Source organism: Geotrypetes seraphini, chromosome 12 (assembly GCF_902459505.1).
Source record: "Geotrypetes seraphini chromosome 12, aGeoSer1.1, whole genome shotgun sequence".
Lineage (NCBI taxonomy): Eukaryota > Metazoa > Chordata > Amphibia > Gymnophiona > Dermophiidae > Geotrypetes > Geotrypetes seraphini.
Genome location: NC_047095.1, coordinates 2,500,488 through 2,519,429, shown reverse-complemented (window position 1 = coordinate 2,519,429; position 18,942 = coordinate 2,500,488). Strand labels below are relative to the sequence as shown.

At 45.1% G+C, this 18,942-nt stretch overlaps 1 protein-coding gene across 1 annotated transcript in view; it reads left to right on the top strand.

Moving 5' to 3' along the window:
• LOC117346417 (peroxiredoxin-6-like) overlaps window positions 1-18,942 on the top strand; it is an 84,661-nt gene that overhangs the window by 51,337 nt on the left and 14,382 nt on the right. Inside the window, exon 3 of the mRNA XM_033915949.1 lies at window positions 2,437-2,583. Coding sequence (XP_033771840.1) covers window positions 2,437-2,583 — 147 coding nt within the window. The remainder of the gene's footprint in view (window positions 1-2,436; window positions 2,584-18,942) is intronic.

Here is an 18,942-nt window from a genome sequence, read left to right as displayed (position 1 = left end):
TCACCTGCAGTGGGAGTCTGTTCCAATGATCTACCACTCTTTCGGTGAAGAAGTACTTTCTGGAGTCGCTATGAAACTTCCCTCCCCTGATTTTCCTCTGGTGGTCGAGGGTCCCACGAGACAGAAGATATCATCTTCCGACTCGATGCGACCCGTGATGTACTTGAACGTTTCAATCATGTCTCCCCTCTCTCTTCGTTCCTCAAGTGAGTACAGCCGCAATTCTTTTAGTCTTTCTTCGTATGTCAGATCCTTGAGTCCCAAGACCATCCTGGTGGCCATTCGCTGAACTGACTCGATCCTCAGCATGTCCTTACGGTAGTGTGGTCTCCAGAATTGGACACAGTACTCCAAGTGAGGCCGCACCATGGATCTGTATAACGGCAAGATGACTTCAGGTCTCCTGCTGACAAAACCTCTACGGATACAACCCATCATTTGTCTTTTATACCAGTAGCATAGCCACAAGGAGCCTTGGGGGCCTGGGTTCCCCTACTATGGGCTCAAGCCCCCTCCAAAATTATGACACTCAAATGTGTGACCAGTGGGAATGCTCAAGCCTGCTAGCCAAAGTCTCTGGAACCCCCACCCATGCTGTCTCAGAGTACTGTATAGATTCTTGTCATCAATTTTCTATAACTGAATGTTAAAGATACAGCAAGTGCCATCAACACTTCATTAATAAATTAGGAGAAAACGGTATATGCCAGAGAGACTTCACTGGTTAGACTGAAACATTTTGAACAAGGGATTTTGTGCTATAGTGTTTTCACCTTCCAGCTGAGACCAGCAATTGTATATTGGGAAAACTCAGGAGACTTTGACATAGCCGATGAACTTTGAGTTTAGTTATAATTTTTTTTTTAAAAAACAACCCACCTAAAGCTATTTGTTTGAAATGACTGTTTGAATCCTCATGTGATACTAGGCCTCTGGTGCTGCCAAACCCTCAGTCTTGTATAATCATGTACTTGTATGCATTGCACAATACTAAAGCATAAAGGCAAGCATTTGCGATTGGCCTCATTTCACTAGGGCCTTTTCCCCAGAGATAATCCGCTTCTTAATTGTCTGAATCTTCATTGTGTGGGAGTTCAGTGGTAAGGTGAAAGGGAGGACACAAAATAGAAACTACCGCATTTCCTTTGTGCCAGAAATGTTTGCAGCAGCTCTTGCTTTAATTTAACCTAGTTGTGCTCATACTTCAGACACAGGCAATAGTAACAAGCTTAGTTATAAAGACATTAAAGGCAAGTCATTGAAACAGGTTGAATTGCAGTGAAGTTGGGTCACTGTATTTTATAGTCTCTTCTCTCATCTACATAAATCTGGGAAAATTTTAGTATTGTCTTCAGTTTCAACTGAAATCTTAAAACTTGGAACAGGTTTTTAAAACATTCTGGGTTTATTTTATTTTTTACTGGGTTTCAGTTAAACTAGTTCCACTACATCCTAAAAGGACAGGTTTTATTTCTATTTAACTTTGTGAGCATTCAAGGCTTAAAAATATTTGAGGCTGCTGGAGTGTGCAACATGGTACATTAGGCATCAGAGGGCACCTCGACTTGGGCATCACTAGGCATCCTAAGGGTTCAGCGTCAAACTCTTAACTCTTATTTTTTGATTGACTGAAAACTAATATATTGGCTGAAAACTAGCCAATTTTTTAAAAAAGTTGTGTACATTGCTAGACGTACCTGATTAGAGTGCCTAATGGTGAATAATGTGGGCATCTTATGCAAAATCTGGCTCTAACTGGGTATATGAATATACCCAATTAGTTCTGAACAAACAATTTAAACAGCAAGGAGCTTTTTTTGAATATGGTCCCATTTATGTCACTGACTGTGCTGGAATGTTTGCTCTTTAAATTTGCAGTGTGTTTATCATAGTTCTATAACTGGCTTGCCTACCTATTCCATAGGAAAGCTGTTCACTGTGCTAATAATACATTCTGTAGTATCAACAGGAACTCTTTCAAAGATTAGGGTGCCCTTTACACTGGGCAAAACAGAGTTAAACCATAAAAGGCAAACCATATGGTACAAAAACTTTTGAGCATTCAAGGCTTAAAAATGTTTGAGGCTGCTGGAGTGTGCAACGTGGCACAAAAGCTTTCCATACACAAGTGTCCTTTGTTATAAGAGGTTTTACAGTAGGAGATAAAGTATGTAAATTTCTGCTTTCCCCTACCACCAATTCTCACTGTACTTCCCTTTGAATTTTTTGTAATCTTTTGTAAACCGTGTCGAGCTCAATATTTATAGAGAAGATGTGGTATGTAAGCTTAAGGTTTAGTTTATAAAGTGTCTTGTTCAAGGCCACCTGGTGTAAATGAAGAGGAATCGCGCCAGTGTTTCCAGTGTATTTAGCCTTGTGCTCAAATTGATAGTACACTTAAACATTAAAATTCCTGAACTTGTGTGTTCTATGCAGGACATCAATGCATACAATGGGGACGAGCCGGTTGACACACTCCCTTTTCCAATGATTGCGGATGACAAGCGGGAACTGGCCATTTCACTGGGTATGCTGGACCCTGATGAGAGAGACAGCAGTGGCATGCCCCTGACTGCTCGCGCTGTAAGTTATCTGGAAAAACATAACTTGTTGAAAAGATGTGTTGGGAGGTGTTCCCGCATGAAATCCAGTTCAAACACAAGATTCTTTACACTTGATTTTATATGGCATATGCTATGTTTTCAGGCAGGTTTTTAAATATCCACAATGAATATGCATGAGAGATTTGCATAAATTGGAGACATTGCACGCACATTTTTCATGCATCTTCATTATGGATGTCTTGAACCTTACTGGCTGGGTTTGTCTAAATCGGTGTATTGCAAACTGTTTGCCGTGGCAGATTCCAGGTGTGCTGCGAGACACCGGCGAGGAGAGGCACCAGCTGCTTACAGGACGTGCCTTTTGTGACGAGAGGCACATCCTGTAGGCAATCAGCTGGTGGCTGGTTCCTCTCCACATCTCCTTTTCCAACACCCACCACTGGCGGTAATAGAAGACTCAGGGCCGCGACGGGAGGGCATCTGCGCTTGCCCAGATGTCAACATGATGACATAACACATACGCATAACGTCATCGCATCGACGTCTGTGAAATTCCAGATGCCCTCCAGCCAAGGCCCCACGTGTAGTGTGCCGTGGCTTCAAAAAGTTTGTAGCACACTGGTCTAAATGATAGGGGTTGAGAACTGTTGGTCCACAGTATGTTTAGTGGGGTGGAGAGATAAGGGGTATGGGGGAGAACATAAAACACCTCCAAAAAGTCCAGAACTCAGCAATTAGACTCCTATACAACCTCAGCTACCATGACCCCATTACTCTAGCGCTCTATGCAGCTCACTGGGTTACCAGTCAAAAAGCGATGCATCTTCAAAGCCCTGGTCATGACACACAAGAGATTCTACCAAAAAAAAACAACCTACATAGCATCCAAGCTACGCCTAAACACCCCTAACTGCCCCCTCCGCTCCAAAGCAGAACAAAGACTCGGCAGTATAGATTATTTTCATTTGTTTTTATCTTCCCTTTATCATTGCTATATTCGTAATATGCTCCTCTACCCCTTTTGCAAAATAAATTCTTCAAATTGCCTTGACAAAAAAGGAACTATTGCACATGTTAAACTGAAGTTACATAATACATCTTTAAAAAACCAGGACCACGGACACAGGATGTATGTTGATCTGCTCTCCCTCAGTTCTGGCATATATAATGCTGAAGGCAGACACTGCCCTTCACCTTTCCATGAAACCAGAAGGCATGGAGCTAGCCGGTGCCATGATCATCCAGTTACTTGGTCTTCATTTAATGTGCAGATTTCACTCAGCTTTTCTCCTAAGTGTGTGTTTTGCTTCCGGACTTTTCCCTCCCATCCTTGGCTTTTGCGGTGCTGCTCTTTAGCCTTGGATGGCCTGAACTGCCACGTGTCCAGGGCCAGTGGCATGCATGCTCCAACATATCCACAGTACAAGAAGTGTCTCTTCCGTCAGGACTCTTCATGAACCATGATACAGAATTTTAAGGTAGCCCACTAGATGGGGAAGTGGCAATTGCTTCTACTCTCTAATCACTAAAACCCCCCCCAAAAAAACAAAACTGCCCAACATTCAGAGAGAGTTTTAAACATATGCAGTGTCTTTTGCACACTTACTTGGGGGGAGGCAGTTCTGTAAGTGGGTGCCTCTTTTTAGATGCCTTTACGCAGCATGGTGAGAACCTATTCTATAATAGTGTCTAGGGGCCTAGATTCCATTAGAATACACACTTCATGTTATACATCTGGAATTACCCCAGCCATAGACCTGGTATAAATGCTGCAAGGGTATGTACAAGTGGCAACTTGCTTGTAAACTCCCCCTTGCATTTATGGGGGGAGTGTGTGCTACAGTGGTTAGAGCTACAGCCTCAGCACCCTGAGGTTGTGGGTTCAAATCCCTCGCTGTTCCTTGTGACCCTGGGAAAGTCACATAATCCCCTCACTGCCCCAGGTACACTAAATAGAGTTTGAGCCTACTGGGACAGATAGGGAAATATAAAGTACCTGAATGTAAAACCACTTAGGATATAAGAGGATATATAAATCTAATCTAATCCTTAGGTTTGTATACCGCATCATCTCCACGTTCGTAGAGCTCGACGCGGTTTACAGTAGGAGAAATAGGAAGGAACTACAACAGAGGGTTAGAGGTAGAAGTGTGAAGAAAATTTACAGGACTTGGGATGCCAAGATATAAGAGTTTCCTTGATTCCTAAGTTGGAGGGAGACTTACATTTTTTGAGAAAAGCCAGGTTTTCAGATGTTTGCGGAAAACTTGGAGAGAGCTCAAGTTCCGAAGAGGGGAGGTAAGGTTGTTCCAGAGCGCAGTGATTTTGAAGTGGAGGGAGGTCCCTAGTTTTCCTGTGTGGGAAATGCCTTTTAGCGAGGGGAAGGATAGTTTTAATAAATAAATAAAAAAGGTGCTATGTGCAATTACACTTGCCCATATAGAATAGCATATAGTCACTTTGCTGCAGCTTGTGTGTGAGTGTACGCTTATCTTTAAAGTGCTGGTGTTCTGTACATCTACACACACACAGAAGTGGCACTTAAATACAGGTGCCCAATTATAGGATTGCACACTTTGGGGGTTGTGTTTGGAAACAGAAGAATACTAGGGGAGGTGGAACTTGCTGACGGTGTCCCACGGTGGAGGAATATTGTACCTGTATCTTCCCTAGCAACAGCAACAGATGAATCCAGAGACCAATGGGATAGCTCACATCTACCAGCAGGCGGAGATAGAGAAACTGATTAACAGGTGGTCCTATTGGCTGGCACTCCTCCTGTTTATCTAGTATTCTCTATCTCCCAGCAGGAAAAGGTCGCTATTCAACTAGCTCCTGAATTCTGGCTGTGTTGAGGTTTCTCTTCAGTGAGACTGCCATTCTGTTTCTCCTGTTGAGGTTTCTCTTCAGTGAGCTGGCAATGCTATTTCTCCTGTTGAAATTTTCTCTTCAGTGAGACAAGGGTGTCCGGCTGAACGGTGCCGGCTTTAGGGGTTACACCTGGGCCCCCCCAGGTCCCTGCCTCACCCTCCCTCCATTGCTAGAGGGCTGACTGGGTCTCAATTTTTTTCTTCTTTCCCTTCTCTGTAAAAAAAAAAAAAAGAGACCACAGTTGTTACATTCTGCCATGCTTTTGCTGCAAACTGACTTCAACCGGCCCTAACAACAAGCCTGTGAGTATGTCTGGCTTTTACGGTTGTTTGAACTTCAGGTTCTGTTTGGGAGTCTTAGTACTGTGGGTTCGGTCATCGTACATTTAAGGCATGGATAATTTATTGAGGCTAAGTTTTATGACTAGAAATCCGTGGAGGGATCCGGGACTTCCCGCCCTTTGCATGCACGCGCTTGGTTTCCTTGTTGGTTACAGCGCGGCAGTAGCGGTGCAATTTCTTGCTCGCACTTGTTCTCATTGTTGGGTTTCAGTGCAGCAGTAGTCCTGTTTATTCTGAGGCTCTCTTTCATCGGTGTTTGTCACGGCCATGTGCAGCTGATTGTGCAGGTGCCGGTTTATAGCAGCATGAGATGGGACATGTTTTTTTCCGGCACTGTGGGCCGTTCTTCTGGTTATTCCCCGAGTCTGATTTTATTTCTATGCAAGCCGCGGCAGGGTAAATTTTGCGGGGCTTGAATCCGACTATGTTTCTAGGAGCGTTGATGCAGCGGCCACGTGTCGGTGAGAATCAGGCGTGCGCTTGGGTCTCCGGCGATGGCGGGAGAGCTGCAGCGTTCCGGTAGTTTGTTTCCAGCTGACTTTGGTCAGGGTATGCCGGGGCTTCTCTCCTTTCCGGTTCAGACAAGTTGTATGTGTGTCACCAGCTTTGGGACAAGCTTGGGCAGCTTTATATGTCTATGTCTGTGTTCCTGCTGTACTCCCTTGAAGAAAGCTGCTTGTTTAATCGGACTCTGGGGTTAGCACTCAAGGGGTTTACCAGAGAGACTCTGCCCTGTGCTAGGTCACCCAGTCTCGGTTTGTCCGGACTGGGGCGACATACAGCAACTCACGGCACGGTGAGATCAGCAGTAAGATAGTGCCCTGTATATCACACAGGGCACTATCTCATTGTCTCTCTTGGGGTCCCTGCAGATTGAGCCTTTGTCTGTTGGTAACTGTCCTTATTTGGGCCTCTGTGCTGAGCTGCATGTGTCTAGTAGTGGCACAGGATATATATGCCTAAAGGTAGTACAAACAGTTTCCAAGTTTGGGCTATCTCTATGGGCATAATGACACTGCGCATCTTCCTGCGGCCAGGACTCTCTTTCTCTATTTCTGAGGGGGCCTGGACTTCAGATTTCCATGCTTATCACGCTGGTTTCTCCTGTCTCCATTTTCTCATGGCACATGCTAGACGGTCCCCCCGACCAGACAGGAAGGGCTGTACAGCTCCTTTTAACCAGGAGCCAGTTACCTATTTTATCAAACCCGCGGAGGATCACGCGCTATGTGGCTGTTAGCCTCATCCCTGAAGCTCTCATTAGCGATGTGAGCTTTGTCTGATACATGTAAGGATGCTGTTGTTTTCCACGGGGCGGTAGATGCAGCATCTTGTTGAGTGTAGTATGTATTCACTTTAAAGGACATACGTATTTCGCTCATGTTGCATGGGGTTAGTACTGTTTTCAAGGTTCCAGTATATTCCTCTTTACATTGTGAACCTTGATTTTTCCTAGGAGAATCTTCTTGCAGATCCTACAGTCTCATTCAGCCATTCCCTGACCTTCTGCACTTCATTCTGAGGGGATCTTGACTTCTTTCAATGACTCTTCAGGCTTTCACATGAGGTAGAAGAGGCTATAATGTCAGGTCAGGGGGCTGTGAAGATTTTTCAGGATGCTTGCATCTTTGCATCTTCCTCAGGTTTCCAGTTCGTTCTTGGAGTCTCTGTTTGGTGTTTCCCTTTTCAGTGTTACTGGTCCTCAGGACAGTTCTTGTAGTTCTTCGGGAACTAAGGGACGTTGTTCCACTTACTGCATGGTGCCCGAGACGGGGGCATTGGGCAGGCTGGATCCCATTCTTCTGAATTAGTTTCTCGGGGTTACACATTTCTGCAGACAACATGGTAGTATATTTACATTTTCTCTATGGACTCCGAATCGGCACTTGGTTTGCCTGCCTCCCCTGGAGCAGCGCTTTTGGTTTTGGCACATGCCAAAGCCTACCCAAGGCTTCACAAACGTTTTAGGTGATGTGGGCGGTGGTACCGTTTTGGCGCTACCAGGCGATTCATCTAATTTCTTCTTGACTGCCTGATTGATTCGGACGACTTCCAGTCGGGCCATTTGACTGACACGAAAAGGGTGGTATCTTTTCCTCAGTTCTTTACATGTGCATCTTCGAATTTGCACAGCGCTCTTTTCTCCTGTACTATTTATAGGTATATCGGGGTAATGTTTTTATTCATATAGGAGAGACATGTGTTTCTTTCCGGAGACTTGGGCATGAGGTCTCAGTCTCAGATTGGTATTCTTCTTCGCTTACCATGACCAAGAGTATGGGATTCTGTACAGTTTCTGTGATCCATATTGCTGACTCCACTGGGAACTTCGGCTTGCTTTCCCCTTCTTACGCTACAGCAGTCGCTTTTGTTCCGGTGGTTCCCGGTATCTCAGGGCTCCAATTATTTGGTATGCTCCTCCTGCATCGCTCGTATGATTTGGTGGCTCAGTGCGATTTCGCTTTTCAAGGCATGCCTCGGTCTTTGCTGGACTAGCTCATGACAGCCGACCATCCCGGGCTGTCGGGTTGGGGAGCTCGGTGGCTTCCATCCTCAGCTCCAGGAGTCTGGTCTTCAGAGGCGACTCAGTACTTGTTCATTCTTCTACTCTTGAGCAGGGTCAGACTACCTTTCTGGAGCTTCTGATCATTCTTCCGGATTGCTGCTGAGGGTCCTTTTGGTCAGTATTATGATGGGGGTATTTCTCTACAGCTTGGGCAGTAGGTGTTGTACTCAGTTGGCAGGTGAAGTTGGTCTGCTTCAATGGGTGGACTCTCATCTTTGTCTTCTGTTGGCAGATCCTTTTATGGATCAGGATAAGAGTTTGGATAGACTTTCTCTCCGCGGAATCTGAGCATGGCCCATTTCTTATATGTTGCAGTGTACAGCGCTGTGTACACTCTGGAAAGTGTGCATGTTAGTAATAGTGTAATCTTCTGCATCCTGGATATTGAGATTTGTGGCTCAGGCGTTCTAGCTCTTTTTATGGACATGAGATCTCCTTGACCTAGATCTCATGGCCTCGTCTCTCAATTCTAAGCTTCCTAGCTTCTTCAGCGGGCCCAGGAAGTGGGAGTTAGAGGGGGTAGCTGCATGGCTCCTTTCTCGCCTCTGCCTTCTCTTTTTCAGTGTTTTCCGCTGGCTGATGATGGCTTGGATTTGCCATCTCGAGCTCGCTTTCTGGGCACAGTATTTGTAGAATCTCTGGATTGGCGGTGCCATCCTTACTATGCGGATTTGATGAGTCTTGCGACAGCCGGACTAAGCAGTTTCCTGGTATCTCCGGCTTTGCTCGCCTAGGGTCCGATCAACATAGATATTTGTACTACTTTAGTATTACGACCTAGTTTTTTGAAAAATCTTGGTTGATGTGTAAGGGTTAAGCGAAGCAGGTTGTTTCTTCTCTTATCCGGGTGCTACGGACGTCTTCTCCTGTGGCTTCTGCTTCCTTTTGGAGGTTTTTCCTTTCTTGGGTGCTTCTTAACGTTTGAAACACTCCAGAGTTCCTTTTTGGCACACATGTATTGCCGAGGGCTTAGCGTTCAATTCCCTTCAGCTTCTGGTGCCATTCTTGGCTTGTTACAAGGGCTAGGTATATTGCTCTTCGCTTACTTCTCAGCTTCATGTAGTTCATTTCCTAAACAGAGTGCGGTATATTCATGCGCCTCTTAGAAAGCCCGGTTTGGAGTACAATCTTCACGTACTTCTCAGTTTACCGAAGGCTTCATTTCATCCTTGTCTTTTGGGACTCTGAAGGGCTGTGCCGTTGAACATGGGGTTTCTTGTGGCCATGGCTTCAGCTCTGCAGTTTTCTATGTTGCAGGCCTTGTTTAACGGGGATTCCTATTTCTGATTTCCGAAATATGGGGTATCAGTTCGGATGGTACCACTATTTCTTTCTAGGGGGGTGTCATCCTTTCTTTTATGTCATGCTCACTTTTCCTTCCTTCTTCCTGGGAGGAGAAATTGGGAGCAGTGCTTTTATTCACTGCATTTTTTGATACGTACGTAGCGTTCTCAGCGAGCTCGGTTTCTAATGACTTTTAGTTGTTTATATCTCCTTTTTGTATTCTTCAAGGGACGCCTCAAACGTATGGCAGCGTCCGAAGCCTCCATCGCTCAATGTGTCCAGGAGGACATTCTTTATGCTTGCTTGCTGGCAGGGAAGCAGTTGGCGAAAGAACTTTATGACCATTCCACCGGAGTGATGGCTACTTCTTGGGCTCGGCCCAGAGGATTTTTCCTTGGAGGAGATTTGTCTCGCGGCTAATTGGTCTTCCTAGAGTGCATTCTCTCAGCATTTCTGCTTGGATGTGGGGGCGCATGTGGTAGGGGCGTTTTGTGCTTCGGTTGTTGCGGAGGCGGCGTTTGCTTCCCACCCAGATTGAGGATTGCTTTGCTACATCCCATTGGTCTCTGGATTCATCTGCTGCTGTTGCTAGGGAAGGAAAAATTATGTTCTTACCTGTTAATTTTCTTTCCCTTAGATGCAGCAGATGAATCCAGAGCCCCACCCTTTCTGGATATTGTCTCTCGGTTTTTTCTTTTGCAACTTTCGAGTTTGTTATTATGACAGGTTGTTTTCTGTATTATTGCATTTTGAGATTTGTTATGGGAAAGAAGTTTTTTACATGCTATGCCTATTGATGGTTACGGATGCTTGGGCAAGGAGCTATACTAGATAAACAGGAGGAGTGCCAGTCAATAGGACCACCTGTTAATCAGTTTCTCTATCTCCGCCTGCTGGTAGATGTGAGCTATCCCATTGGTCTCTGGATTCATCTGCTGCGTCTAAGGGAAAGAAAATTAACAGGTAAGAACATAATTTTTCCATCTTGCTTATTGGATCTTACTCCAACTAGAGTCTGCGTAGTTGGCCGATTCCACTCAGGCACTGTGGAGGATGACCCGGTGATGTCATTAAGGGCCTGATTCTTCCTTTGAAATAGACTGTGCTGCTGTGGCACATGGCCAAAGTGGAATGCCCTAAGGAGCACACTAGGCCCCTTGGTGACCATTTGGAGCCATGAGGAGTTACGAGGTGGCAGATTTTTTTTTTTTTACTGAGGTATTTGGTTTTCTTCCACTATGGGGAAACATAAAGCAAAGACTAAGATCTCCACCCTGGTTACTTCAGGTCCTATGGACCACCATTTGACTACTCCTGGTTTAATTTCTCCAGCTGATACTAGATAGGAATCCCTTTCAGGTGCATCCCTTATTCCTGACAGTACTCATCCGCATCCCTCTGTACTTTAGGAATCTATGTCCCGAATTTGGTCCCAAATTATCTTTACAGGATAGTTTGGATCCTCAAGCTACTTAATTTCTTCTTCAAATTTGCTTTATTTTTTCCTTTCAAGATGGCTTGATTTGAAGATTCAGTTTCGGTAGATACTCCGTATGAAATTACTTTAAAGGATATTTGGCAGATAAACTTTAGAAAGGAGGGGTGCTGAAATTGGTCATAATTCAAAATTAGATTTTTTTTTTTCAAAAGAATTTGTTGAAAAATTTAAAAATGTGGACTTAAATTTGCAGATATTTGACAAATGTTTGACATTAGTTGAAACATAGGTTTCTACATTGCACGCCGTTCGTACTTCCGCTATTAAAGATTTAATAGCTTACATTTCAAGATTTAAAGGTTAGAAAATGCTGCAAGATACAGGAACCTTTATTAATTTTCCTGTTACACACTTGTCCCCTGAGGTCTTATTGAGGAAGCACATCAAGGAGATCTTCGGTATACAGAATGCAGGTAATATAATTATTTCCAACAGTTGTTATATTTCTTCAAAAAAGAAATATGGTAAATATGGAATGGATCAGTTAACATCTACTGAATTTGACCCTACTAGATTTTTGAAGAGTCGCAAAATATGATGCAAAACTAGGTCTATCTTATTGGTAATACGTATGTATGAATGATAGTGATAAAACACTTAATGAAAGCATAGACACAATATTTTGTGAAGCTAAAGTGTTGATGTTTCCAGATATGGCCAAGTCAACACAACTCGGACAGAAAGCAATTTTGGAATTGCAGTCTGAGTTGTGGCTTTAGGAGCCCCACATCTTTTGATGTTCCCATGTAAATATTGAATTTTCAAAATAATTTTTTGGAACCCATTATAATTAGAACAATTTCTTAAATTTTACTTGAAAAATGACTGACTTATGAGGAGCAACTTACATAATTAGTGCCATTTACGTTGGATTTGTTATCCTTATTTTCCTAATATAGTTTCTTTCCTTTTTTATTTCTAAGTACTGTTCTTTATCGTCCTCCAAACCTGCACAGAAACTGATGGGTTATATGCACCTTGACCAGCAGGTGGAGACTGAGACACAAACCTTTGACTGTAGTAGAAGTGGGCTGTGCAGTCCAAGTACAATCAGTTTGTTCTCCGTCTCCAGCAGGTGGAGGTGGTAAGCTTGTGCAGTCTTTACCTGGTTTAGTGTAGGGCTGTTGGATTTTGTTTTAAATTATGCCACCTTTTCCCTGTTTGTGGTACCGGATTTAATTTGTGGGGCCCTTTCAGGGGATCCATCCGACCACAGTGCCACACTTGACTGGTCGAATCCCTCCTCCTCTTTACCCCACCTCCCCAAATTTTTAATTAGTGGTGCCTCAGCTGTAAGCCTTGCCACAAAATACAGGCCAGGCATATAGCTTAAAGTGCCAGTGGAGTCTGTTCAAGTTTAATTAAAGCTATATTGAAGGGGAAAAGAAATCCTGAGGCAGTGCAGTCTGAAGAGAAGTTTTCAATTGAGGTAAATTGAGTTTAATTGTTAACAGGCACTTTTTGTTTTACTTAGTTGCAGTTTTTACAATGAACACTTTTAAGCTTAAAGTGCTCGTTGTGTTCTTGGCGCGGTGTTGATGCGGCCGGTGTGTGCTCGAAGTATACCAGCCATTTCGAAGGGGAAGCCTTGTCGGCGTCGGGCACTGACGAGCAGGGCTCCCCTTCGCGTGTGCAGCAGGGATTTCCTCAGCTGCTGACGGTCATGGAAATAAGGTTTCCCTTACCGCCGATAGTGCTGGGGACTAGTGCTGCCAGATTCAGGAAAAAAAATTTGATTCGATTCAGCCTATTGAATTGGTTATTCAATTGTCGATTTTCCTGCCCAATTGGGTGGGGTTTTTTGTTGTTGTTTTTTTTTTTGTTTGTTTTTTTCAAACATCCTGGTGGGTTTATTTTATAGCCTCTTCACCCCCTTTGCCTTCTCCTAACCACACTGGCGCTGTGGTGTAAACAAACAAAAAAGACTTTTCTTCTCTCTGTTAAATCCTAGCTCATGTTTGTGGTCTAACACCAGTTCTGGCAGGATACACATTTCAAATCTGACATATTGTAATCACAAAACCAGTAAATAAAATTATTTTTTCCACCTTTTGTTGTCTGGTCAATATTCAAATCTTGTTGGTCCCAGGCTCTGGTTGTCTTCTGATAACTTGCTTGCCAGGGTCTCCTTTCTTTTTTTCTTACATTACATTAGTGACTTCTATTCCACCTGTACCTTGCAGTTCTAAGCGGATTACAGAGTAAGATAGCTGGACATTTCCAGGAATTACAAATAACAGTATAAGGTAGCTGGACATTTCTAAGAAGTTACAATTTACAGTATAAGATAGCTGGAAAACAGTATAAGGTAGCTGGACATTTCCAGGAAGTTACAATTTACAGCATAAGGTAGCTGGACATTGCCAAGAAGTTGCCTTTTTGGGGATGATTACATAGTAGAAGCAGGGGATGCTTATATAGTGGATGCAAGGGAATTACAGAGTAAGGGTGGTGAATAGAAGGGAGGAAGAGGTTAAGAACCATCCATCTGCCATCTCTTTCCTCCCCTTCCCTCCCCAGGAGGTCTGGAATCTTTTTTTTCATCGCCCTCCACAGATCCATCTTTTCTTAACTACCCTTTCATCCAGCATCTCTCCCTCCTTCCCTACCACCCCAGGGTCCACCATCTCTCCCTTTCTTTTCCCAACTACCCTCCTATCTAGTATCTCAATCCCCCCTCCACACAGTTCCTTGTGTCCAACTTCTCTCCCTTTCTGTTCTTTCCCTCCCTAAATCCCATTGTCCATCATCTCTCTCCCTCTCTTCTATTTTCAGACCCATTTCTTCCCCCCAAAGTCTGGCATATGCACGTCTCTTTGAACCCCTTTCTCCGTGTACTTCTACACCAGGCCCCCCCCCCCCTGAAGGCTTGCGCCCTACTCCCCCCCCTTGAAGGCTTGCGCCCTACTCCCCCCCCCTTGAAGGCTTGCGCCCTACTCCCCCCCTTGAAGGCTTGCGCCCTACTCCCCCCCCCTCGAAGGCTTGCGCCCTACCCCCCCCTCGAAGGCTTGCACCCTAACCCCCCCCCCCGAAAGCTTGCATCCTACCCCGCCCCCTTGAAGGCTTGCATCCCCCCTGGCGTCTCACTGGTGTCCTGCTTCCCCCCTGGCCTCCCCGCATTGTTTACCTTCGAGGAACAGCCTGCAAACAAGATATCACAGTGCTAGCGATCTTTGTACTGCTTCGGAGCTGTTTCCTCTGCTGCGGTCCCGCCCCTCCTCTGATGTCAGATCGCTGTACAAAGATCGCTAGCACTGCAATCTTGTTTGCAGGCTGTTCCTCGAAGGTAAACAGTACGGGGAGGCCGGGGGGGGAGCCGACAGCAGCACTTCCTGACTGATCCCCCTCTAAAGCAGGTGTGGCAGCGGCCGGCCAGCAAGAGCAGCACTTCCACTCCTGCTTTAGGGGGCCAGGGGGGAGGGTCAGCTGAATCGTGAAGCCATTTTTTTTTTTGTTTGTTTTGTTTTGAATCGATGTGAATCGGTGAACCGATTCGAATCATGAATCGGGCAGCACTACTGGGGACTCCCTTTTCACAGCTGCCGGCTTGCCTGCTTTAGAAGCTGGGTCTGTTCAGGCCTCTTTCTGTCTTTGTTTCCAGCATATAGCCTGATGGGTTCTGGTATGCTGTGTACATCTTCTTTGGTAAATATAGATGCAAAAAAAGGCCCAAGTGTTAAATTGTTGGTGTCAGCAGGCGCAGGATTTTCTTCAGGTCTTGGGGTTGATGGTGGCCTCCGTGGATGTGGTCATTTGGGCTCTGGTTCACATGTGCCCATTTCAGTATGCTTTTCAGCAGGGGTTGCCTCAGATGCTCGATCTTGTTGGGGGGGTTAGTTCATCGCAGCCAAGGCTGTGGCTTACATCAATCGTCAGGGAAACCAAGAGTCATCTGGTGCAGGAGGCATTTCTGCTCATGGATTGGGCAGAGACTCATCTTCTGGACATCTTGGCTTCCCACATAGCGGGAGTGGAGAATGTCCAGGTGGACTTCTTTGGTCTTCATGTGCTGGATCCCAGCGAGTGGGGTGTCTGTCCCGCAGCCTTCGAATTGATTGTGCAGACCTGGGGCCAGCTGGTCATGGACCTCATGGCCACAAGTGTCAATGCCAACGTGCCACGGTTCTTCAGTCAGTATAGGGATTACCAGGTTGAGGGGATGGATGCTCTGCTGCAGTCTTTACCGACGGATGGCCTCCTGTATCGCTTTCCCTCGTCGCCAATGATAGGAAGAGTCTTTCTTCGAATTGCTCATCATGATGACCACGTGATTCGGGTGACCCCGAATTGGCCCAGGCGCCTGTGGTATGCAGATCTGGTTAGTTTTCTCATGGTAGATCCTCTTCCGCTGCCCCTCTTGTTCAGCCTTTTGAATCGAGGCCCGTTCCAAGGTTCGATTCGGGTCCCTATTGTTTTACAGCTTGGCCCTTGAAATGGGCCTAAGTAAGAAAGGTAATGGTGTGCCTCAAGGTTTTGTTCTTGGGCTGTATAAACGTTATTGCTGCAGGGCTTTTGGGTAAGATTTGCCTCTTTGCGGATGATATCAAAATCTGTAGTAGCATAGACACACAGGATGGTGTGGATAACGTGAAGAATGGTCTGAAATTTAGCAGCTAAAATTTAATGCTAAGAAATGCAAGGTCATTCATTTGGGCTGCAAAAAACTGAGGGAACATTACAGTTTAGGGAGTGATAAACGTATGTGCACGACAGAAGAGCGGGACTTGGGTGTGATTGTATGTGATGATATTAAGGTGACCAAACAGGTTGAAAAGGTGACGGCGAAAGCTAGAAGGATGCTAGTGTGCATAGGGAGAGGTATAGCCAGTAGGAAAAAGGAGGTATTGATGCCCCTGTATAAGACTAAGACCTCATTTAGAATATTGTATACAATTCTGGAGGCTGCACCTTCAAAAAGATATAAAAAGGATGGAGTTGGTCCAGAGAGAGGCTACTAAAATGGTACATGGTCTTCATCATAAGGGATATGGGGACAGACTTAAAGATCTCAGTCTGTATACTTTGGAGGAAAGGCGGGAGAAGGGAGATATGATAAGACATTTAAATACCTATGTGGCATAAATGCACATGAGTGAAGTCTCTTTCAACTGAAAGGAAGTTCTGGAATGAGAGGGTATAGGATGAACTTAAGAGGTGATAGGCTCCAGAGTAATCTAAGAAAATACTTTTTTTTATAGAAAGGATGGTACATGCATGGAACAGTCTTCCGGTAGACTGTGTCTGATTTTCAAGAAAGCTTGGGATAGTCACGTGGGATCTCTTTAGAGAGAGAAGAAGAGATAATGGTTACTGCGGATGGGCAGACTGGATGGGCCATTTGGCCTTTTATCTGCCATCATGTTTTCTATTCAGATAAGGTGATTTCCACCCTCTTATGATACCGGGGACTTTTCCACCTCGCAGGCTTGTGTGAGTTTGGCATATCTTTGAGGAGTGGTGTTCCGCACATGGAATGGTTTCCCTTTGCGCTTTATTGCTTCAATTCTAGGAATTCTTGCAGGATGGTCTGGACAGGGTCCTTGCCTGGTCTACCCTCCAAGTTCAACTTGCAGCTTTGTCTACATTTCACGGTTTGTTGCATGGTCGGCGTTTGACCTCTTCTCATTATGTGATTTGTTTTTTGAGAACAGCAAATGGTTCCAACCTCCAGGGTGGTCTTTGGTTCCGGCCTGAGATCTCAGTCTGGTTCTTTTTGTACACGTCCATCCTCCTTTTGAACCTCTTGATTCCTGCACGTTGAAGGACCGTACTCTTAAGGCGGTCTTCCTGGTGGCTATTACTTCCAATGAGGTGTGTTTTTGAACTGCAGGCCTTCTCTTGTAGGCTTCCTTTCCTGGAGTTCTCTAGGGAGTGGGTCATGCTGCAGCTGGCTCCCTCCTTTCTGCCGAAGGTGGTTTCACCTTTTTCATGTTCACCAATCCATGGTCTTCCTGGTTTTGGGTAGTCAGGAGGGCTCTTTAGAGGTGGTTGCACAATTTGGATATCCATAGGGTTCTTCATTCTTTGGTTCAGGGAACCCTGGAGTTCCGGACCTAGGATCATCTTTTTGCCCTCCTTAGAGGGTCCTCATATGGGGACCAAGGCTACTATTGTATGTTGGAAAAAGGAGGCTATCGCTTCGGTGTCCCTTCTTCCAAAGACACTTGTTACGGAATTTCTCATAATAAAGAACATAAGCAATGCCTCTGCTGGGTCAGACCTGAAGTCCATTGTGCCCAGCAGTCCGCTCACGCGGCGGCCCAACAGGTCCGGGACCTGTGCAGTAATCCTCTAAATATACCCCTCTATCCCCTTTTCCAGCAGGAAATTGTCCAATCCTTTCTTGAACCCCAGTACCGTACTCTGCCCTATTATGCTCTCTGGAAGCGCATTCCAGGTGTCTACCACAAGTTGGGTAAAGAAGAACTTCCTAGCATTCATTTTGAATCTGTCCCCTTTCAACTTTTCCGAATGCCCTCTTGTTCTATTATTTTTTGAAAGTTTTTGAAGAATCTGTCCCTCTCTACTCTCTCTATGCCCTTCATGATCTTGTAAGTCTCTATCATATCCCCTCTAAGTCTCCTCTTCTCCAGGGAAAAGAGACCCAGTTTCTCCAATCTCTCAGCGTATGAAAGGTTTTCCATCCCCTTTATCAGACGCGTCGCTCTCCTCTGAACCCTCTCGAGTAATGCCATGTCCTTCTTAAGGTACAGCGACCAATATTGGACACAGTACTCCAGATGTGGACGCACCATCGCCCAATACAATGGCAGGATTACTTCTTTCATTCTGGTTGTAATACCCTTCTTGATTATGCCTAGCATTCTGTTTGCCGCCTTAGCGGCCGCTGCGCACTGTGCCATCAGCTTCATTGTCATGTCTACCATTACCCCCAAGTCCCTTTCTTGGGTACTCATTTAATAATATCCCTCCCATCGTATAGTTGTACCTCAGGTTTCTGTTTCCCACATGTAATACTTTACATTTCTCAATGTTGAACTTCATCTGTCTTCTTGTTGCCCATTCCCCTAGTTTGTTCAAGTCCCTTTGCAATTCTTCGCAATCCTCTTTAGTCCAAGCTCCACTAAATAGTTTGGTGTTGTCTGCAAATTTTATTATTTCGCACTTTGTCCCTGTTTCTAGATCATTTATGAATATATTAAATAGCAGCAGCCCGAGCACAAGCCCTGCGGGACCCCACTCGTGTCCCTCCTCCAGTCCAAGTAGTGGCCCTTCACTCCTACCCTCTGTTTCCTACCCGCCAACCAGTTTCTGATCCATCTATGTACGTCTCCTTCCACCCCATGGTTCTTCAGTTTCCGGAGTAGGCGTTCATGGGGCACCTTATCAAAGGCTTTTTGGAAATCTAGATATATAAGAACATAAGAACATAAGCAATGCCTCTGCCGGGTCAGACCCGAGGTCCATCGCGCCCAGCAGTCCGCTCACGCGGCGGCCCAACAGGTCCAGGACCTGTGCAGCAATCCTCTATCTATACCCCTCTATCCCCTTTTCCAACAGAAAATTGTCCAATCCTTTCTTAAACCCCATTACCGTAATCTGCCCTATTACTTCCTCTGGAAGCGCATTCCAGGTATCCACCACCCGCTGAGTAAAGAAAAACTTCCTAGCATTTGTTTTGAATGATGTCTATGGGGTCTCCTTTGTCTATCCGTTTGTTAATTCCTTCGAAGAAGTGTAATAAGTTTGTTAGGCACGATCTCCCCTTGCAGAAACCATGTTGGCTTGTTTTCAGAAGTTAGTTTCTTTCAAAATGTTAATCGATGTTTTCTTTTATCAGTGCTTCCGCCATTTTCC